Here is a 23,768-nt window from a genome sequence, read left to right as displayed (position 1 = left end):
TTCAGCTGGAAAATGCCATTTCTGTGCAGAGTTTAGGGGAGGGACCAATGTACAGTGTAAGCATAACTTGGCATAAGTGACTGTAGCCCTCAGACAGTTCCACACCATTAACAGATGATGATAAAAGTTACAGCTGGCTGTGACCTTTCTTCATTTTCTCCATGTATGACACGAATATGGTACAAAGTCCTGGCAGAATTTTTTTTTTAACAACTTGTGCAGTATTTGAATAATTATTATTTTTTTCTCTTTGCTTTGTGGGCAGTGTTAATGTCACTTTTTGGTGTACACGCAAATTTTTGGACATTTCATTGCAAGATGCAGCCAAAAACATATCAGCTGGTCTTTTACATCTGTTGCCCTTGTATCTTTGTAAATGGATATTTTAATGTGCTGGGGCTTTTTTAGACTTTGTAAGCTAAATTTCTCTGTTCAGAAATTCTCATTCATTTCTCTTTCCCCCCAAAATAACTTCTGCCCTGCTCTTCAGATACTTTAAAAGAATTCTGCTAGTGCTTTTTTTGTGCTGATACTTCAATTTTTTTCCTAACAGATCTCTACTACTACGTTTGTGTAACATGAAAATGCAATTGAAAGTCCAAACAATGGTTAGAAAAGCTTTAATGCACTAAAGCCAGAAATACTAAAAATCTGTGAATATTTAATGCTATTTATCTCATTGCCTTTAAAATCAAGCAATCTAGTGATAATATGTTGAAGTGAACATTTCCATGTTGTTTACACACAACGCACAAGTAAACCAGGAGTTCTGTAGTGTAGTTTCTTCTACAAAGCTGGCTTTAAAATAAAGTTCCTAGAAATACTAAACCAGCTTAAAGCACAAAAGTAATCGGAAAATAACACTTTAATCCTAGTTAATCCACATTATTGACCTATGTGCTCTAATAAATAAATAAATAAAATTATGTAGTCCTTTAATCATCTGTGTGGAACTGGTTATTCATGAGAGAGGTCTGATCCAAAGATTAGCTAGTGTGCTGTTTTTTGCCATTTCTGAGGACAGGTTAAATGGATTTATGTTTTATTTTGTGAGGAGACTGCCTACTTCTTAACCTGTTTTGTTTGTTTGTTTGGTTGGTTTTAGATCCCCTTCCTAAGTCCGAGGTAGATCAGAAGATGGTGGTAGTAATACAATGGAATTAACAGTGTAAATCAAAAGTAATATTTCAAGGAGTTATGGAGGTATTTTGTTTGTTTTATTGAATTATTTGTTGAGATTGCTTTTGGATGTAGGTTTTCCTTTTTTAATATTCAGAACCTTTGTGTAACAATTTTAGGTATGTTTATAAACTTGTACTTGTTACTGCACAAAATCCAAACGGAGAGTTTATACTTCTTTTTAGAGGAAAACAAAATATGCCGTGTTCAGAAATAGTCTGCAAGCATGTGTCAGAAATTCAAAAGCAGCAGTGGATGTACCATAAGGTTTTCTGCTCAGAATTGACATTATATAGTCACAGTGACATAAGATTGCCAGGCTGTCATCTAGAAGATAACTTTCAGAAAAACGCGGGGAGGGAAGCTTTTGAGCTGCAGTATTTGTAAGCCTTCTGACGGAAGCTTAGATATTGTGATTTAACTTCCTGCATCGGGTATGTTGGTGCCTGTATGTCACACAGACACATATAAACTGTCTATCAGTGTATCTATATAACTTTGTGTGTGGTGTTTATGTTTTAAATTAATTCTGCTTAACTTTGTTTCAGAATTGAGTGGGGGCTTCCATACCTCTGAGAGGATGGTAGCACTTTAAGTATGACATTATTATTACTTTGGAGAAGATTTCTTATGTCACATAAAAGTTACCTTAAACGAGTGTTCCGTCCTATGCATTAATTCTTCTCCCACAAAGTATTAACTCAGCTTTCTGGTACTTTCAGAGTTTCTAGAAGATGTGATAAAAAAGTTCTTAATAACTGATAATAGGCAGTTACTCACACATGAAGGCTAGTTATTGGGATGAGATTGTATATGATCATCTGCTCATCACAGTGCATCCCACAGCAGCTAGTGGGACAAAGATGTAAAAGGCCCTAATATGGGTAGTCCAAATGATTGATTTACAAGTTTTCCTGGGTGATTTTCCCCTCTTCTTCATTATGTAAAAATTATTTCTTGTTTAAACATACCTGAAATGCTATCAAGATAGAACAAAATATGGCATTCCGTGGAATAGGAGAAATGATGAAGCTCAGTTTTTCAAGGACTTCCCTGAGGACCTCCTAGGCCTTCTACAATAGCTGTGGCTATTTCCCTGCATTATTATAGTAGTCTCCCTTGCCTTCATTCCCAGTGACCAACCGCAGCAAGATTTGCCAATTGACCTGCTAGCAGGCCAAGAAGAACAGAGCGCAATGGGTTTTTCCTTCAGCAGGGGCATTACTCCTGGTGTTTTTTTACTACCCAGCTGCAGGTGATTATATTCTGCAAACATCTCCAAGTCTTCTATCTCTGTGCCAGTTTCAACCACATTTGACAATGTTTTCCTGTGTTATCAGGGACAGAAGATTGGTCAGGTAAATCTAATTCCTTAGGAAACCAGCTTAAATTTGCATTATTTGTTTTCTGACATAATTTGCTTTTATGTAGCGAGCTTCATATGCAAATATTAGGCTATCAGCACCTAAGTTTTTGACAGGCAAATAATTTTAATGCATGCTGGACCTACTGACATGCAAGTTACACAGTGTAACCAAGAGACTGAGCCAGCAGACCATACTGCAGATTTTTAAGTGCTAAGAAAATCTCTGTCCTCGTCAAAGTGGGCTTCAGTGTGCTGTTTTCATTCTGGACAGGATTGCCTTTAGAACCACATCAAGAATAAAACAGGAAGAGGGGAGTCCTAATCTCATAGTTAAGTGAGGATAGTGAAATAATCTTAATTTCATAGTGAAAAGTTGAATGTTATAATAAATATTTACCTTTTGAACAACATTTGAGCCTGTAATCCGAGATAGGTTTTATAGGTTGCTTTAACTAGTGACAAGAAAATGATACTGCTAAAATGTGTTTAAGGGGAGGTTGCTTGCCAGCAGTACTCTCTGTGAGCTGTGCTATTGTCTTCAACTGAGTTTGTTGTTGTTACTGATGTTTCCCCGAAGCCTTTTACCGCTCATCAGGAACTGAAGTGGTAAAGACTTTTATTGTTTTGAGATTAAACTTTCTAACATTCTTCCAAGCAAAGTAGAGAAAATGCAGGAAGGATTGTGAAGATCATGACTGTCATATTATCATCAAACGTAAAGACGACAAAGTTAGGCAAGAGAAACAGAACAAATAAAGGCAAATAATATTGTCTTTATCTCTGTCCCTTGGAAAAGCAAAAAGGATCTAGTGGGAGACTGCAACCGTGGAAGAAAATCTGTCTTGCAGACTGCTGCTTCTTTTGCACTTGTTGCATACCAGCCCATCCATATAGCAAAGTTGGATTATGCTAAGTGTAGACATCTTTCACTACCCAGGAAGCAGATTGGAGAGTTATAAATTAACACTAAACTTCTCCAAACATCTAAAAATTTAAGGGACTTCTTGTTTTATTCTTAACCTTAAAACAATGTACTTATTCTGTGGGATGACTGAGCTAGTGTAGATGACCATGACAATAAACTAACACTCAGTGATTATGTAAACAATAAATATTAAAAAAAAAAAAGAGGTAAACAGCTTATAAAACTTTTCTTTTTCAAAAAAGTGGATTTAATGGTTTACTTCCCCAGAAAAGTAGGATTCACTTGGCTTTGGAAAGTTGCATTTGTTTTGCTATGAAGAGGAGGGGCTTAACTGACAGATAAAGTGAATGACAGGAAGATTTAAAGGTGCTCTGGGAATGTCAAGAACTGCGACTTAATGCATGTAGAGACTGGCCTATGGCATCTAATCTATGCCTTCCAGGCAGTTTTGCAGATTTTTTTTTTTTAGGGACAATGTTCATGATAAATGCTAACATAAAATAGATATGCTGGGGGCTTATCCACAGAACAGTATCAGATGAACAGAGGAAGAGTAGTCAATAGTTTTGAGGTTCTCCCTGAGGCATGGGCACACACACCCAGATAAGCACAATTGTTGGGTCAGAAGACTTAGAGAACATACACTGCTCTTGTGTAGCTTTTGTTTTCAACTTCTTTTTTATAAAATGATTGAACATGTCATAAACCCTTACATGGATCTGTACTATGTTGGTCGCTTCAGTACTAAGGATGTATTGAGTAGCTGATAAGTCATATCACCTGCTCATTCCAATAGCAAAACTAGATAAGAAAGGTGCGGCAGCATCTAGGGTAATGAACTCGAGAATGGGATTTCCAAATAGCAAGATGGAAAAGTGAGATCTACTCAAAGATAGGCTGTGGTGAGGGGGTTCAGTGTTTTTGTGGGCGACTGAGAAAGGCTGGTATGCACATATAATGGAGAAGAAAGTACTTGCATGGATGCCTCACACCAGTAAATCAGAATGAGATTGATCATCAGCATTTCTTTATGCTTGACGTGAAAGTATCATCAGTTAAAACCAAAGTAAAATAACATGTCATCATGGGGTTCCTGGCTCATGGATGAATGAATTCTACAGCTTTCTTTGAATGTGACTGTGGACCTGGATGTAACAAATAGTCGAGGGATAGATGTAATTGAGAGACAAGAGAGGCTGTGGAATCTCCATCTTTGGACACTCAAAATTCAGCTGGACAAGCACCTGAGGAACGTAGTTTCACTTTGAAGTTAGCCCTCGGCTGAACTGGAGGTTGGACTACTGTAACCTCCAGGGACTCCTTCCAACCAAAATTTTGCTAGGAAACTTTGGCTTTTGATTCATCAGCTTTCTGAAAGAGTTGGGCACCTCTTAAAAGAAAACCATATAAATGGGGGTCGGGGGAGTTGGAATGATTTAGTCTCAGTGAACTGGTTGGAGATGGAGTTAGATTTAAACTCTAAGGGTCCTTTGTTTTAGGATCCAGGAAAGCTTTAAAAGAAGTCAAACTTTTAAGAAGTTGGAACGACAAAAAAGCACAGAAATAAAAAGCTTTTTGCAAACTTAAAAGGATGTAGATCTGAGATACTGAATCCTACAGGAACCTCTAATCCTCTCATACTGTTTTTCTGTTGCCGTCTTCCTAAAAGTTTTTGTTTGGGGAAAAAAAAAAAGTTGCTGTAGGGGAGTTTTTAATCTGTAGTTTTGCTCTGATCTTGATAGTGGGATGCGGGTTGAGAAGACCCTGACAGAATTGTTTAGGAAAATGGAGACTCTACATTAAGATCACCTGCAGAAGGGTGGGATACCAAAATGAAACTCGGTGGCAATTTGGAGTGCTACTCCCATAACCTTCAGTGGCATGTGCTGTAGTTGGATTTGCTTTTCCTCTTAACTGGGAAAGGACTGAACCTTGTTGCTTCATGTCTATAAATGCAAAAACATTCAGGATAATGTTTACCTTGTTAGAGTTTCCCCCCTCCTTTTTACAAGTTTGAAGAAATCAGTCTTTCAGGGTTCTCACTCTGCAGGGTTTATATAGATTTTTCTCATGGTTCGTCAGGATAGAGAAGACACTGGTAAGTTCTACTCCCGATCAAAGATTTATTTGTTGGACCCCTTAATACCCAGCTATAAAAACACTGTTGAAACTCAATATAAGGCTGCCAAAGACTTAACCATGTGCCTGCTTAGGCTAACACAGACCTCTGCCTTAGCACGGGCTTACACAGACTTCCTTCTCATTCACCCTTATACAGCATAAACTCTTAAACTCTTGTTTTGCTGAAAGTTGCAGCTGTGGAAAATCTTTTTGCTGATATATTGGATTTTTAGGGGGTATTATTAGCTTGTTGAAATGAAACTGCTGTTGATATGAAAAGCTTTAATATGAAACCAGGATGAGGTGACCTGAAACTAGGATGACATCATTGTTTTGCCAACTCTACAGATTCTTATAAAGCTATTGTATCTTGGCCATGTGCACATGGAAGCTAATGAGGGTTAATGTGTAGGTTTTATAGCACTAATGCTAGACAGAATGGTAGTCCCACTTTTAAGAAAAGAGAAGAACCACCTATCCATCAATGTCCTATCTCTCCCATTGAAGAGGACAGCAACTGACCAGTGCCTTATTTGATTCAGTTGGATCATTAAGTAGTCTGTTAATCACCAATGGGAACTGTCAAATTGCTTATAGAGTATTATATTTTGCTATAATTGTGTACAATGCATTCAGGGGGGTTGGACTAGATGATCTTTAAAGATCCTTTCCAACCCAAACTGTTTTGTGATTCTGTGCTCATTAGCAAAGATTTCTAAAGTTCTTCCCTCTGTCTTCTGTTAATTGTCTTGATCCCATAAAAACAGCACAATTTTGTGTTCTGGGTACTGCCATCAGTGTTCCCTGGTACCACCCCACTGCAGTCCCCAGCTCACTCATTGGATAGCAATTGGCTGGTAAACATACTTGACTGATATTCTGGATTGGCAGCTCAGCACTCTTCTTTGGTACTCATGTAGCTATGGATCCTTCTTGAAAGGAACAAAGGCGACTGAGATGAGGCTTGAGGATGGAAATGGCAGTGAGGGGAACAGCAGCCACTGGACATGCATTGCTGATTGCCCATCTGCTGTATGCACAAAGAAAGGAAAAGAATGTTTTCCTAATAAGCTTGCAGTGGTGCTGGAAGTAAATGGAAGCTGTGAGACCCTGGCAGTGGGTGCTGGAGGAACAAGCAGGGCTGGGGAGAGACTGAGCAGACACGCGTTTCATCGCTGCTGAAGGAGGTGGAGGCTATTTAAATAAGGCTGAAAGAGCAGGACTCAGAAAAGTGATAGTATCAAATCCCTTTACACGGAAGTAGGGACTCCTGAGACTCAGACGTTCAGATGGGAGAGGGAATTACAGTACTTCTTAAATACCTCCCTAGACTGAAAATGGTGCTGCTATCAATGGACTGAAGCCTGAAGTTCTGTTAGTTTATTCTGGAGCAGGATGACTTAAAATTGGTGTGTCTGGCCTGTCTTTCTTTTTTTCTTATCTCGGGGAGAGAGGGGAAGATTTATGAGTAAGAGAGAGGGGCAAGAAACTGCAAGAAAACCTTGATGCTTCCACAGAGTCAGCCTCTCCTGTTTTCAGATCCTACTAATCCTCTTAAAACTTTTTGTCTTTTTGCTTCCAAGTAAAAGCCAGAAGACTCTTTGTTCTTGCCATTTCTATGCAGGATAAAGAAGATAATTACAGGCAACAAAGAGTTAAGCAACCAGCTAACGTATAATGGAAAATAGCAGTCTTCCTTTTGAAGCTGTAGGTGACATTTGAAAAGTCATGTATTTGGTAGCTAGTTACTGCTTGTTGTGTTGCACGTGCTTCACTGTCTCACAGGATTGTTGCACAGACCAGGACAAATGGCAATCTAAGTTACAGAAGACTCGAAAATATATTTGCAATTGGTTTTAATTTTTTAAACTGAGGGTGGGATAGACTTAAATGCTGTCTGTTGATCAAGAGACTACACAGCTTGAGGATAACAAAATGCTGGAAGAGGAAAGAGTATAAATAGAAACGCCACTTCCTTGTTGAGTAGAAGCCAAACTTGTGGCTGATCCTTTCTATAGGAGAGTTCACTGAGGTCTGGTTAGGCAGCTGAATGCAGATATCTGAAGAAACCAAAAATTCTGAGGTCAGAGGGGGAACATACATAGTGTATACTGAAGACTGGACTGAGTATTTCTTTCCTGTGCAACACCTGGCTGCAGTTCTTGGAAAAAGAAGATACCGGTGGAACTCGGAGAATCGGTGTAAATCCAGCACCAGCTCAGTGAAAGGAGAAATGTCTGTCTGACCTTTGAGTGCAATGCCATTTATTTGGGCCTGGAAAAGGCTTAATATAACTTAAAAACAGCCTCCTAAGGCTGAGGATTTGAAATATGGGCTTCTCTAGACAGTAGGATAAATATGTCTACTGCTCTGTTTTCAAACTTGAAAATATTTTTCCATTGATAAGTAAGGGAATATTTTACAGCAATAAGCATGATTATTTTTTTCCTGATAAATTTTCCCAGTAATGTCCTGCATATTACAGATTATGCTGCTGATGTTTAAACCATATTACACTGCATGGAGCACCCTTCATTTCTAATTCTTATTGTCTCTAAATAGCATATGACATTTTTAGATCTATGACTTATAATTTTTTTTAATAGGAGTTTTATGACTAAAACTTTGCATAATGTTTTTAAAGCAAGGGATATACGAGCCAGAATCTAATTGTTTTGTAAAATGAATCATTCTGTCTGTTATCTCTTAATTAAAATACAGCTTTAAACTTGCTCTAGTTCAAGCAAATTAATTCAAGAAATCTTTCTTATACAGGAGGTTAGGCTAGATGATTATGGTGGTCCCTCTGGCCTTATCTATGAATATATTTGCAGTTCAGTTCTCATGAAGAACTTTTTTGGGAAGTGATGGTGGGTATTTGGTAGCCCTTCCTACTAAGGTCATGTGTTTGTGATTTTTTCAGAGCCAGATTTCAGTTGCTTAGTTTGGCAAAATTGTAATTACATACCTATTTACATCAGGATTGTGTAAGGGGAATTGTTTGGGTTTGGGTTTTTTTTCAGAGTGTTTGCGGGGAGGGGTGGTTTGGTGGTTTGGGTTTTTTCCCCAGTCAAAAACTATCAACCGGAATGTGTGAAGTGCTCAAAAGAACCCACATTAGTTCCTGCTCCCAAAGGTCTGTGCTCTCATGGGATGTTTGTCCATTCGGTGTTTACCTTCATCCACCTTCCTAACACGTAGGTAGACGGGAAGAGGAGATTGCAGGGTTGCAGTGGAGAAGAGGAAGAGCCAGATCAGAGGGAAGCATTTGAAATGCTGACCCTGAAGAGGAAAGACAAACTGTGACTTCCAGTTAAGGGAAGAGATTAGAATTCAGATCAATGGAAAACCAAGGCAAGCTGAACAAAAAAAATTGGGGAGTGGCTAAACAAGATGGGTCAGTTATGGCAACCTTGATAAGGTTGGGAACTGAAACAAGCACAGGAGGTATGTGAGAGTTAATTCATTATTTGGGCTGGTTAGAAGGACGACTAATCTGTTTGGATATTTGAGATAGGAACTGGTGAAAGAAGTACACCAAAAATACAGATCTCTCTGGAAAACTCTTCTATCCTAGTGGATGTCTTGGACAGTTTGGTATGCAGCTGCCTATAACTGTTTTAACTCCATTAACTCAAATAATAAGTCCATACAAAGATTCATGGCTTATCCTTGTAGGACCGTATGCCTGAAAATTTGGCAAGATGTTTGCGGGGGGGGGGGGGGGGGGGGGGGAGTTGGTTGTTTTGTTGTTGTTTTTGGGGGTTTTGGTTTTTTAGCAAATAAGAGCTCTGCATTAAAGGTCAGTTTACAAAGGCAACTTACGTTGTGAAACACCATAGATTTTGCTACATTTTGGCCTCCTTGAGAACTTATGACCTCTGGGAGTTGGATGGCAAAGTTCTAAGTCAAAAAGTTTCATTTCTCTCCAAATGAGCTGTTCTTATTCTTCCTTTCCAGCGAACATTTATACATTTTTGACCGTTTGGTCCTGATTTCAAAGATTTCTTTTCATTTTAAGGAAAACTAATCACAGGAAGAAAGTGTATTCTGGACAGTATTAACACACATGAATTTGGTCTTTTGTTTTTTGCATATAAAAACTTCCGAGTGCTTTCTCAGGAACAGTATGTAAAGACAAGGAGTAAAAAGTTGGTTCCTGTGTTTCTTAAGTCTCCAGTGTAACTCTTTTTCAGTATGTTTATGCATACACCCAACTTTACCCAATATGAGTCATCTCACTGACTTCAATTAGCTGTCCCTTTCCTACTGACTGGCTACACGGTTCTTCCCTTATACACTTGATGAGTCTTTGTCCAGCTTGCTGCAGTCTACTTGCATCTTCACAAGTCTCCATGCAGCCAGCGTGAGTTCTGTTGTCAAATCCTGATTTTAGGGAGGGTTATCCTGTGGAGTCTCTCTTCCTGCATCCTTCATGGAATGTAGGACTAGAAGAGAACACAAAAGGTCATTCACCTTCCTTGTCTTGGCAGGATTGAAACCATTCATGACAGATGTTTCTTCAACCTACCTCTGAAATCTTTTGGAGATGGACCACTGTTTAGAGAGACCACCATTTTCTTAGGTTGTTTCAAGTGCTTAATTAGCCTTACTTCTGGAGAAACTGATCTAGCCTAAATGTGGTACAATTTAAACTTGTTTGCACTCTCATCCACGGCAGACATACAAAATATATGTCTTGCTGTCCTCTTCATATATCTGTTAACCGTTTTCACGCCTCTCCAAGTTTTTGCAATCTTTCATTGCAGAGCGCAGTTATAAGACCTCTAATAATTTTTCTTTGCAGGCCTCTCTACTTCATTGTGAATGTGAACTAACGGTTTGCATAATTTATTTTCATGGCTGTTACTTACCTCATTACCTTACAGACATTTACAAATTTTGTTTTTCACAGTATTGTGGGGTGGAATTGAAGATTAACTGATGACTCATCTCCTTTGGTCTCCCCCCTGCTTTTCTTTTTTTTTTTTTTTTAATAGAGGGTGTGAATACAAGAGTTTTGATGTATTTTATGCAGAGAATTACTAGTTCACTGAGAAGCAATTTTCAACTCCAGAAAAGATCTTGAAAAGTGTAGACATTAATGGAATTAATAGGCATTAATGATGTGTAACAAAGATAATTTATTGATGACTCTCAAAATACACTGTTAGGAATAATACTTGGGTATTAAAAAGCATGTCTGATGACTAAATATTACTGCTTGTTTTCATAAGATACTTTACTAAATATTGCATTGTACCTGGAGGACCTGACCAGTCAGTCCTTGGGGGCTGGTGACAGCATGGAGCAAACATGTGTGGACCTGGGTGTCATTGACTTCCAGGCTAACTGGGCATGGACAGAAACTGGCTGCTGTTCCCAATGGCTTCTGCTGCGTGCACCAGCGCTAAATAAACCTCTGGAGAAAACGGAACAGGACAGCCAAAAACACAGGCTTAGCAAAGGAGTTAAACTACAGTAACTTGAACCCTTTCATTTAGAATTGTTGCTGCAGAACTCTTTAAGGATACACTTTCAAAATACTCCATTACAGAAAGCAGTATCAGTTCAAATAAAAATAAAACCAGAATTATGTTGGGTTTTTTTATCAGAAAGATGACTAAGTCTTTCATCTTTCTAAGTTATCTCCTCTTACAAACTATTTAATGAGTAGCACTAACAACAGAAGGGGATATTCCACAAAATCTTTACAACTTCTTGTACACCCTCCCACCAACAAAGATTGGAGAAGATAGGCTAGGTGGATGTTTGTTTACAATATCTGAGAAACAAATGCTTGGGTTTTTGTTTTACTACCTCTACCTTTTCAATAAAACTAATAATTTACCTTCTGTCTTTAAAATAAATTTAAATACTGTTGTCTCTATTGCTGTGATCTGCCCATCTTAGATTGGTACCAGCTGCAGCTTTTGAGACAAACTGAATCGTATCTCCTCAGTAAAATCCTGGGCAGAGGTAGCCACATCTATGCTATAGGAGGAGGTTAGTGCCCAGCCTGCCAAGTAGTCATTGTCCCAGTACAGTCAAACCCAGGCGATTTCTCTCAGTATGCTGCGTCTCTCTTTCAGCATTCGTGCACAGATATCCTCTGTATGGAAATTAGGTTACAAATGAGGATAGAGTAACAGTGCACATGTCCTCCTAGCCTGACATGGGACTGGGATGTGACAGAGTGTGCACCTGGTATCGCCTTTGCACCAGATACTCGTACTGCTATGACTCCTTTGTTTGACACTTTGCCAGTATTAGAACTTAATGTTCCTAAAGTGTGCAAAAAGAGGGGCCCTACTTTTTTTCTTTCTTTTTTTTTTTTCCTCTGAATTTTTCCCTTTAACTAATTGACACAGATTTATTCCTGGGTTTTGCAGACCACTTCTCAATGTTTTTCTCTTTTCCCGTGTTCAAAATTGTAAAACAGAAATGTGACAACAGAGTTCCCCCTTTCCCAGGGAATTGTATAATTTGATTTTGAGAAGACTCAAGACTTATTCTATATAAAATATGAAGGATTTCAGTGATTTAATAGGTATTTTTTTACTTTGCTAGGTGACACAATTGATGATCAAAGGCGAGAGTCAAAGGATAAAACTTCGTTTCCAGAGACCAACCAACCTCCACAGGTAGGAGACTATTTCCTTGCACACATGATGAAACTTCCATAGCAGTTTATTTAAGAAGCATGAATGTTCTGCAGGAGAAGCTTTCGACATACGCACATCTTCCATAGACTGAGTGCCTACTCAGCCTTCCTTGTCATCTATCATAAAAGAAGCACTGTTACTAATTAGATGGCAATGTTATCAAGGCCACCGATACTGATTTGAAAAAGAAAGCGTAAGAAGGCAGGGCTGTATGGCAGTGCTGAGTATCTTATTTTTATACTTGAGATGTGCAAGCATGAAACTGTAGCTAGAATGTTAATGAATTGCATAGAAGCATTAGTGTGGCGAGTAGAGATGGAAAATGTCAAACATCTACATAAGTCACTTATTTCCACAGCTACCATTGTAAGTAACAAGTTGTAAATGTGTGAGTATAATAGACTGTCTTTATTGTTTCAGTTCTGTTTCAGTACTGCGTGGCTGTAAATCTGGACTTGTTTTTATTCATCTAGTTTATTTAATATTTAATCTATGTATACCAAAGAAGGCTTTTCAGAATATTTATTCATATGATGTACACATATTTTCTTCTTTGCCTTCTCTGAAAACGTCTTTGCAATGAGTATGAGCCTGTTTTCCATTGTCATATAGTTTTAGGTATTTGCAAGATAACTGTGAGACATTTTGCTTGGACTTTTTGTGCTTGTGTGGTGGGTTTTTTTTTTTTGTTTTTTTTTTTTTTCCTTAACCTATATTTTCTCTCTCTCTTTCTCATATCTAGCTTTGGAACTAACTGTCTCTCTCTTTCTCTCTCTCTCCCCTCAATGCCATTTTAATATTTATCATTGTAAGTCCCTTGGTATATCAGAGGTGTGTGTGATAACGTTGCATCTTTAAGAGTGGTCAACATGTGTGTGTGATCTGTAGAGTCCTTTTTTTAATTTCAAATTAAAAACTGTGTCTGATACAGAAATTTTTAATTCATCATAAGTAATGAGTGGTTTACCTTCTGATAATGTAGAAGTATGAATTAGTTACAATTAATTGCAAAATTTTAGTCTGACTTCTGGATCCATGCACATCTGAGCCAGGGTGTTTTGCAGCTGAAGTCTGCAATTTTGAGGCAGTATAATGCACTGATGTTGTGGTTACCTACTGCACAGACATAGTTTCCCTTAATGCGATGTTCTTGCTAGGTATTGTGAACTGCCAGTTATTGTAGCATCAGTGGTTTGTTCAATTCTGTGGAATTTCAGTAAAATAGGAACTTGTGTAGATTTTAAGTGTTTATGAGTTAGAGGAAAGAAGCAAAGTTTTCAAAATAAAATAACAGATATTACAGTGAAGATAAAAAAAAAATTATTTTAACCTTTCTATTAAAGACTTACATGTCACAAAAATACTTGTATGAACTGGCTTGCGACAACATCAGTTAAATTAAGATACAGCATTTGGTAGTATCTAAGTTATTAATTCCAGTCTAGATTTTGGTATTTGGACTTCACGTTTACTTGAAGGAATTCTCAATTTTTCAAACTAAATAGAGTAACTGAGGATCATGGAAAAGAAATGGATAATTCTGGCCATTAGGAAAGCAATATTCCTATTTGCAGTGGTGAGTATATTTTTATAAATTTGTGGGAGAACTCTACTGATTTAGTGAAACTGGAAAAGCGTTGTATTACATAATCTATGTCATTGAGACATAGGACATTAATTGAGACAATAAACTTGTTAGCATTAAAACAAGGGTACTTCATAAACATAGTACAGTATGTTAAACAACGTTTGTTAGACTGCAAAGTAGTATCAGATATTTGTCATGCAGAGTTGAACAGAAGAGTGTTTTGTTCTTCAACTGCATCTTTTAATTGCTGGAAACTTGCTTTTATTTTTAAATATAAACTATTTTACAACCTATTAGATGTAGACTTTGTGGAACATCAAAGGGCTTCTAGAAATGCGATTTAAAGAAGAATGAAGTAATACTTTGTTCATGGGTCACTCTCTTATTCGAAAGGGAAATGAGGTTGAGTGAGTTTTTGAAGAAAGTATCTTCTGGAGTGTTTTTTGGTAACTGTCGTCATCTTTGGAATTTCCCATTTATTAGGTACTATTGGATTTGTTTGCTGTACAATTACTGAATTCTCAAGTACATATTTTTGTATAATCTTGCATAAATTTATTTAAATTAATGCACAAATAAAAGCTTACACCAAGATCATCTTGCTGCAGCTAGCAACATGTAACACAGCCTCTTGTAACAACTGCCATACCTGCAGTCTGTGTTAAATTTTAAGAGGTTTTGATATTGCATGCATGTTAGAGGAACTGCAGATATTTAGAAACTTGTTGGAGGAAGAGTATTCTCAAAGGCCAACTTCAGTCCAAACATTTCATCTGCTGCAGAGAGTGGGAACAGAAGCTCCTGCTTTGAACAGTCGCGTGTGGAGTACCCTCTCCATCTCCACAAGTACGGATGGAAGTTTGGGAGAGTCATCTCCCAATGCCGAGTCAGTCCTAGGGAGATGCAGGGTAATGAGTGCTCTGGGCCTAATCAAACACGTACAATCCTGCTGAAGTTGCTTCAGGCTCATGAACTAAAAGTCATACGCGCATTTAAGTGCTTTTCTGGATTGGGGCCAAAATGCTTAGCGCTTTGCAGGGCCGAGAACTTAAATTAGTCTCTTTGTGTAATACAAAGCTTCTAATTTTAACTTCAACACCATCATAATAGAAAGAGATATTACGGTTTTATTTTTTCATGCTTGTGAGTTTTCCATTATTACAGTACAATTTCCAGATAATTCAATCTTTATCTGCTTTCTGGGAATTTCAGGTTATAGAAGATAACAGAATGGAAAGGTTAGTTTTGATATATGAAGAGTGCTAGAAACCCTAGTAATGTGGTGGGGTTATTTTTCATAATGAGCTATTCCATTTGTAAAGCAGATTAGTGCAACCATGTATTTTTGTCCTACTGTGAGAGCAATTATGTAGCATATCTATTAGGAGACATAAAAAATATTTTTGACAGATGGTATGACTGTGAATTAGGATTTGTGAAGATTATTGTATGTCCGACATCCAGGACACCTGGGATTATTAAATTGATGTAAGAAACAACAACAACAAAAATTACATTTCTGGTAATAGCTGCAGTGTTTTGTATCTCCCTACTGTCACCCTAAGAAACAGCTCGTGTTTATTTGATATTGCGCTTCTTGATAATCTGACAGGCACTCTTTAGCCAACAGATGTCAGCAGATTTAATGGGTGAAAACTGTACCAGTAAAGGGTGTTAAAATAAACTACCAAAAATGAGAGCTGTCTTTAGATTGCAAATTAAGATTTTTCTGTGTTCTTTTGTTTTGTTTTGTTTTTCTTTATAGTCCTATTTCTCCCTCAAATACTTAATAGCTATTGCCTTCTAAGGAGCTTGTTATACGTTTTCTAGGGCAAGAGAGAATCCCCCAAGGGATTGCTTAATCCATAATTACCTAATTTATATGTTGTTGTTATAGCCACTCTTAATTATATACCTTGCTGTGATACTTATCGTCATAGGACATAGTTTTCTTTATGAATTGCAATAGTTCTGTTATGGTTCTTGTGCCCTTTCTTTTCATAATTTGCTACTAAAAGCTGAGAACGTAGCAGATAGAAAGCCCGTGTTTCCTGAAGTAAATTTAAAATTATCTGTAGTTTTCTGCATATAGATACTGGTGTGCACCATTTTGGGCAAGTATATAAACAAGTTAGAAAAAATATTTTCATATCTGAATTGGCAGATAATATCCTCATTAAATTGATGCTTTGTAAATCTGCTATGTAAGGATTCTGAATAGATGTAAATAACAGTTTCCTAGGCGTCTGGTTAGGGGTCATATTAGTCAATTGGAAAGACAGAAATACTATGAGATATAAAATACCAAGGAAGAGATAATGGGAGTTGTGAGTGCACAGAGTAGGGGAAAAGATAAATTTAACTTTCATTTTACTCTTCTAGAAAAATTAGCAAGTATTGCTGAAGTTGATAGACTTTTAAGATATCCTTTTGAGCAGATTGCCAGATATAATCCCAGGGCATGAATAATGCTAATGTTATCTTGTTTTCCTTTTTAAAAAAAAAAAAAAAAATTAAAACTAATTTATTCTTCCAGACCTATTATTGCCCAGTTTTTACTAAAGCTTGGCTGTCTGGATTATTTTTACAAGTTACTGGAAAAGGAGCTATTACTGATCATGTCTCTGTTCAGTCACCCAACTCTTAGGTTATGGTTCAGAGGCTCCCATATTTAAAATCTCGAGAAGGGTGTTCTGGGCTGGATTTACTGCATCATTTTAAATTCCCTACATGTGCTTTAGAGAAGGTGGTTTATATTTCAAAATTATTGGCCAATGTTTGTGTTTAGTTTGCTCCATTTTGACAAATTATGGTGTCGGTAGAAAATGTTACTGCTTAGATTGTGTGGGTTTTTTTGGTTGTTGATTCGTTGGTTTTTTTAAGCTCTCATAAGCTAGAATTCTAGTCATGGCCTGGTTAGATTAATTGCTTGTCATATGTCATATTAACTCCAAGATCTTTTTCACATATAAAGCCCTTAAAGCATGTTGGTCCATATTTTCTCTCTTCTTAATTGGGTATGTAAGCAATAATCACTTAATGAATTTATCCACTCTTAGAAGGGACTGGAATAAGACTGTCTGCAGCAAGTGATCAAGCATGTACTTTTCTCTGAATGCTGGTATCGTCAGAAAAAAGATCTTACGTTTTACTCAATTATTGTATGTGGTCATAAGCTATAGGAAGTGAAGTTTTAACATTACCTTTAAAGAAGGATGACTACTTTTCAGTCTTCATGGCTGCAATGGACGTAATCTTTCTTAGCTCCCTCCATCCTTTGCATGTATACTGAATAGCTTGCAGTTCTTTGGGGGATCCATGTGCAGCCACAGATTGAAAGTGCATATGAAGTAGAGCAGCCATATGATAACAAAGGCACAGCATATGGTTGTGATCTTACTGAGAAGGAAGGTAAATAGCCCAGTCAGCTAAAAAAATCAACTACTACATATTACAACTATTACTATGCAATAGCATATTTCTTTATAAGGATTCATTATATTGTAATGTTCATATTGCTATCTGTTTGCTAATTGACTGAAATATTTAAGAGGTCTTTTCATACTAGGAAGAGCTCCAGAATGTATGGATGAGGGGACTTCTGTCTGCCCCCAACAGTTGGGCAACTTAGCGGGGAGGGGAGAGTATATGTACATATTACATATAAATATATTAGGTATATGTACATACGTATATAAAATTTAAGCAACATGATCATCAATAAGAAAGTCTGCTTCTGCATGTCACAAAGGATTAGTTGCAATGGCCTCAGAAATAACATTTTATAAACTCTTGATTTGTGGAATCTATTGACCCAGGGTCAACCAGTAAGACCTGAGGCTGTCTTGTAAGACTATCACCTTGTAGGCTTTTTCTCAGTTCTAAAGTGAGTAGTTAGACTTGTTATCTGTGTAACATGATACACAGCTGGGGTTATTTCAGATACTTAGTAATCATAGTAATGTCAAGAATGCTATGTCCATTGTCTTTTTCTTAAAGGGAAACTTTATATTTTTAGATATAGGGAACTAGAGTGGGAATTGAGAGATGTGAATTAACATGGCTGTCACCAACTTCCTCTCTGAACTTAGAAAACAGTTCATTTTCAAAAAAGTAATGCAGCACTCTCTTACAAAGCACTTTTCTATAGCACTTTGCAGGTATGAAATACCTTTGTTTAACTTCAGTTGAGATTTCATTACGACAAGAACTGAGGAAGCCTTACAATCTTTTAAAATGGGACTTGAATATTCTGTCTGGCCAGCAAATACACACAACAAATTGATTGGAGCATCCCTCCCTTCTACAGCCCTGCCCGTGGAATCCAGAGTTAGGGCTGTGGTCAATTTGTACAGTTGGTGAGGTACGAACAACAGAAGACAAAATCACCTCCTGTAGGGAAAGAATGACACACGAGCATGGTATATTTTCATCATTTAGTGCCTATAAATAGCAATGTACGTACCCACATGTAAAAAGTTCATAAAATAGTAAAATTGGCCTGATTGGCAGCCTCTTCATTTTGAGAGCTAGGCTTTAGGAAAGGAACATATACTCCAAATAGTGACCAAGGCACATGTATCCAGAAGCACAATTTGCATACCTCCCTATTTAGTTTGGGAGAGACTCACTATATGCTGGACTTAATTGTGTGCTTATTCAGTTACATTGGATGGTTATTTGTAGCAGGAGATGCTCAAATTGGGTGCTCAGATGTTGCCATCACATTTTTTAGCCTTTCTCTAATTTTGGGATCTTCTGACTAGCTTAATCCCCAGATAAAACTACTGATTATCCTCTGTCTCTTGCCCAAACACATGCGGTTGGACTAAAAGCCAGTAATGCTGGTTCACTTTGCTGCTGTCAACAAATTGATTGGTCAGTCATCCTGCCTCTGGGAGCAACCCTTCTGGGCTTTCCAAATATTAAAATTGATCTAAAATGCAATGTAGATCATACATCACGTGGTGAGACTGTGTGCTAATACAGCCTGATGGTACAGTGATATTTACAACATGATGGATTAGCGTAAAATGAAAGACTGTAGAGTAGGGCAGCTTATTAATAATTACTTTAAACACCAAGTAAGGAAAATAACAATGTCTTTCGGTTAGTTTCACTGCCACTTTCTGGGAAAAAAAACAACAACACAAACCCCACCACAAACAGCAGTGGGCAGTCCATTTTAATGGAAAGGAAATATGACATGAAAACTGCCTCATTTCAGTCCAAAATGCTAATATGGATAAGACAGAAATATGTTTTTTCTGTACTTTCCATTAGTGTGGTTTGGTCCTTTCACCACAATGTGCTACTGCTGTAATTTCTGCCTTAAAGAAATCCCCAAAACTTCACCACTCCTCAGTCGTATCAGACTTGTGAAAGACTGCGCGTTGCGTAGCACAGTCAAATTTTGTTCTAAAGCACTTTTAAAAAATACAAGATAAAATGGAAGTTATTTGTTTGCAAATTTCTTGTCTTTGCTTCCACAGTATTACAAATTTTAAGAATACTTTTCTAGTGTTGTAATGGAATTAGTAGTCCTGCTTGATAAAAACAAATCTATTTTAAAAGCCAAAAAAGTACCCGTCTTCCTTTTCATTATGGTCCAGTTATCTTCCTTCCATAGTGAACCGGGAGGCTGAAAGAGGCCACCTTAATTGAAAGAGATGACCAGTATTTGTTTCCTTTTGTTTATTTATTTAATTATTTGGTCCTTTACTGCTTTGAGAGTCATCATGCTTTTATTCCTGCACCTCAAAAGCCTAAGCAGTAGGTGCTGAGGACAACTCCGTCTTGTTACTGTTTGTAGATTGAAGCTTTACAAACTGGCTCCCGGTAACCTGTTTGCTGAAGGTGCTGTTGACAAGTGCTCCAGCTACAGACTGTGTATGGAGGAACTTAAAGTCAAATATCCATCCTTCCTTTCTCTTACTGACTTGAATCTTTATGGAGAGAGCAGGTGGAAAGTTGTGTTAGGAGATACTCGCCTAATTCACATTTTTGGCATTAGAGTATTTTAAATTTGTAAATAGGACACATTGCTAGTCTTGCTGCATGCTTGGATTTTAAGCAGCACAATAAAAACCTCAGAACAAAGCACTTAGTCAGCAATTTTTATTCACACATCTGCCTGAGAATCCATTTATGATCTTCAAGACTGAGGAGAGAGACTGTTAGGAAGATCCAGGGGTTGAGTCACCTAACAGAACTTCTGAAAGCATGGCTGAGGACGTTGTTTGCAGGTATTGCTGGAGGAAGCTTCACCTGGGTTCAGAGTAGTAATTCTTTTCAGTTCACTCTACGTAATTAGCTTTCTTGTGAAAATCAAATCCAAGATCATTTCCTTTTCCTTTCCTCTTATTGTAGATGGAAATTGTTATCCCTGTCTTTTTCCTCTCACAGATATTAACGTTCTGGGGGGACATTTCACGGATGTTGCTGATGACCTCAATTACTCAGAGAGAGATTTCCTTTTCTTCTCAAAACAATAACTTCTGATATACGCAGCTTTTCCCAGTTGTTCAAATTTGCTGAAAAATTTATTGACTTCTTTTTATGAAACCATGTTTGCTAATTATTTTCTTACTAGTCTTTTATGTTTAATTGTCGAAGTTCTTTTCTTATGTAGACAGCTTCCTTTCCCATTCAAGTCTTTGGGTTTTCATACACGTAGTAGAATAATAAAAGAATGCGGTATTATCCCTGTTTTTCAGAGGTTCTGCTCCGTGAACGTGTACCACCTCAGAGAAACTGTCATCTTTTTTCTGCCGTAGCAGGTTACCATGTTGGAGCTTCTACAATAGCAGGGGTTGGGAACAAGAGGTAGAGACATGGAGGCAGAGACCCCATTTGTCTAAGCTCCTCCTATTCAGGACATCAGCTTCCCAAAAAGTCTTCAGGATGTTTTTTTGCTTGGAGCAGTAGAGAGAAACTAAAATCTTGTTGTCACTAACTACATTGACAAAATGAAGCTGCTAAATTAAATGGATTATTTAAATACTGTTTATTTCAATATGCAATTAAAGTTATATAGAAAATTAATTTCTTAGTATATTCTCTGGCTATATTGAAAAGTTATCTGAGTTTCGTATTCATCAGGAATGAAGGTAGCAGCAAACTAAATGTGACTACTTTGTGCTTCAGTGTTCTAACTGAAGTTATAGAACAAATCCATTATCAGCATTTATCAGTCTTCTCTATTTATTTTGCAATATATTGATTTGTCCTTCACTTCTGATTTGTGGCTGTGGAATGCACTGCTGCATGTCTACAACTGCCTGCATTTCTGGCTTGCAGTTTACTTACTATAGTAATTTTCATGAACTTTTTAATCTTTCAGTATACGTGCTACAGAAAAAAGAAAAAAAAATTCTGGCCTACTTAGTAACATTTCCTGGCACTGGCAGAAGCACAACATGCTGAATATTGTTTATGTTGCTTATTATAATGTATGAGATCTTTGCTATGAATAGCTTGCATAGTACTTCGAAGGAACAGAGGAACTAGATAAACTGTATCTTACTGAACCCACACCTCTCTTTCTTCCAAGATTATTCTTATCACAATATTCATGTTGCAGAGGGGAACGTTGTCCAAAATTCACCTGTTAGGACAGTGCCCTAAGCTCAGGGTCCTCCAGAGAGGCACAGGGAGGCAGCAAGAACGGGAACCCTGCTACTGAAGGGGCATAAATGCTGATACAGCTCTTCAATTATCAGATTCAAAAGTGCTAAAATTGGTTGGGATAGAAGGAAAGGTAAGAGTGTAATTATTTTACTTATGGTGTGAAATTAAGACTTAGCATTTTTAATAAAGATTTAGAATCCTTTTCTGCTTCCTTCTTGTTTCTGCTTTCTCTTAGTTCTGCAGTCATTCTTCATGTTGCATCTTATCCCTGTTTGTTCACAATTTTATAGTTTCTCGTTAGAGATGCCCTCGTTTGAGATGTTATGGTTCTCTGTCTTTAAACAATTATTGAATGAAATAAATAATAGGAATTAGGAATAAAGAAATAAAAGTAGGAATTAGGAATAAAAATATCATTATACAATTTTGGTTATATTAAGTTCAATATATTTGGTAAATTTATCACCAGTCCCCCTCAGATATTTCCTGTGCCCAATTGTTATTATAGGGGATTGAGTAAAAACAGAACCTTAATCTTGTTCTGGTTTGAGTCTGCAAAATTGTTAATGAAGAAAACCAATTTTTTTTCTTCTAGGATCAACAAATGAGATAGTTGGTTTAGACACTAGATACGCAGTCTTTTGTGGTACTTAAGAATAGTTTTCAGGGTAGAATTACATTCTATAAGTGTTTCATAAATAAAATTCACAGGCATCTCTAGTATTTACTAGGATAATTAAACTAACACTTTAACTGTGGAACATTCAGAGTATCCAGAGTTCAAATGGCAACCTCGCAATTCTTTCCCTCTGCAGAGATTAACAGTTTTAGCTGTTTGAGAGGGCAGGGAGCATGTACTAATTATAGAAAGTTCATTCTGCATTTAAAATATCGAATTGTTCCTACATTAGAGAAGAAGTTAGTTCTGAATAATTACACTTTTCTAATTGCTTTAATGCCAATGAGTATGTACAAATGTACATCATTATTGATACTGAAAGCGTGGTTTAACAAACATTTCCCTACTGTTCTTTGCAGGCCAGGATACTCTGTGGGGAGCTTTGCTATAATAATGAAAAACTAGAATGTCAGAGGTACTGTTCACTGTTTCTTTAGAATTTTTTTCTTTAAGATTTCAGCAACATTAACCTGACCTTGATTCTGTTCTCGTCTAGGAAACAGCTGAAAAACATGCTTTAAAGAAGAAAATGAAAAAGAAAAATATCTAAAATGTATGTCACAAATCAGTAAAAATACTCTTAAACGCTTATTTTAAAATCTGGTTCTGTTTTCCTCTGAACAACAATATTGATAAATGGAGAAAAGACATGCTGCCTACTAATCACACAAAATTTGTACAGGTAGCAGGAGCTCTTTAAGAAAGACAAATTACTGCTGTATTACAGAATGAGAGTCATAAGAAGCTGGGAAACAAGAGCCCAAAGCAAATGGGAAAGCTGATTTCCATTGACAGCCATTCTTGCTTCTAAAAGCCTCTCCAAGGACTTGATCTTAGCCCAAAGCTTTCAGCGTGGAAGTCTGCCCTATTGCAACCACTGACAACACCAATCTTGAGCTAGTATTACAATCCCATTCATTGCATTTCTGTTAAGAAAGAACGAAAGAGACCAGAAGTCATTTGGGTACAGCAACGAGCTACTGCAAGGTCTCCAGCACTACTTCTTCCATCTACTTTTGTTCTCCCAGGTAGAAATAACTTTTTTCTTGAGTCCCTGAAGGGGATGCTGACTAAACTTTTGAGTGAGCCTTGAAAGGATAGCAGCTCTCATGATTCACGTGAGGTTTTCCAAACCATCTCAAGGGCATCTGTTTTGTGCTTGTCCGGGTGGGTTCTTCCCTCCTTTCAGTTCTGTAAGGATATAGGTCACATACTTATTGGTGTGTTGGTTGTGCGGGTGTTTTGTTGTTGATGTTTTGGGTTGGGGTTTTTGTGATATTTAAAAACCGTCATGTCATGTACACTTTTCCCCCTCCAACAAGGCTTTACTGATCCTTTTTTTCTAGCTTAGATTTTTTAATACGAAGTGCTAAACATTCAGAGTGCCTTGTGAATAATTTTTCTTCTCCTTGCTGTTCCTCTTTGCCATTACTCTTCTTATTTGCAAAGTGAATCGTCCTCAGTGGAGATGCTCACTCTGGAATTCCTACAAATTTTCTAAAAAGGCCCAGTGAATACCCTAAAAAGCATCAACTGAAACACAACTGGAAGAACAATCCCCTAAGACAATTTCCATTTCTAGATACGTCAGAAATAACTGTGTAATGCTAAATAAA

General features: G+C 37.3%; 1 protein-coding gene across 4 annotated transcripts in view; it reads left to right on the top strand.

Moving 5' to 3' along the window:
- The window catches only part of UMAD1 (UBAP1-MVB12-associated (UMA) domain containing 1), an 85,083-nt gene that overhangs the window by 53,111 nt on the left and 8,204 nt on the right, over positions 1-23,768 (top strand). For all 4 annotated transcript variants that reach the window (XM_030007950.1, XM_030007951.2, XM_030007952.1 and 1 more), the window contains one exon: positions 12,162-12,235. In XM_030007950.1, coding sequence (XP_029863810.1) covers positions 12,162-12,235 — 74 coding nt within the window. The remainder of the gene's footprint in view (positions 1-12,161; positions 12,236-23,768) is intronic.

This window comes from Aquila chrysaetos, chromosome 3 (assembly GCF_900496995.4).
Source record: "Aquila chrysaetos chrysaetos chromosome 3, bAquChr1.4, whole genome shotgun sequence".
Classification (NCBI taxonomy): domain Eukaryota; kingdom Metazoa; phylum Chordata; class Aves; order Accipitriformes; family Accipitridae; genus Aquila; species Aquila chrysaetos.
Note: the sequence above shows the minus strand (reverse complement) of the source record. Positions and strands in the feature narration are given on the sequence as shown.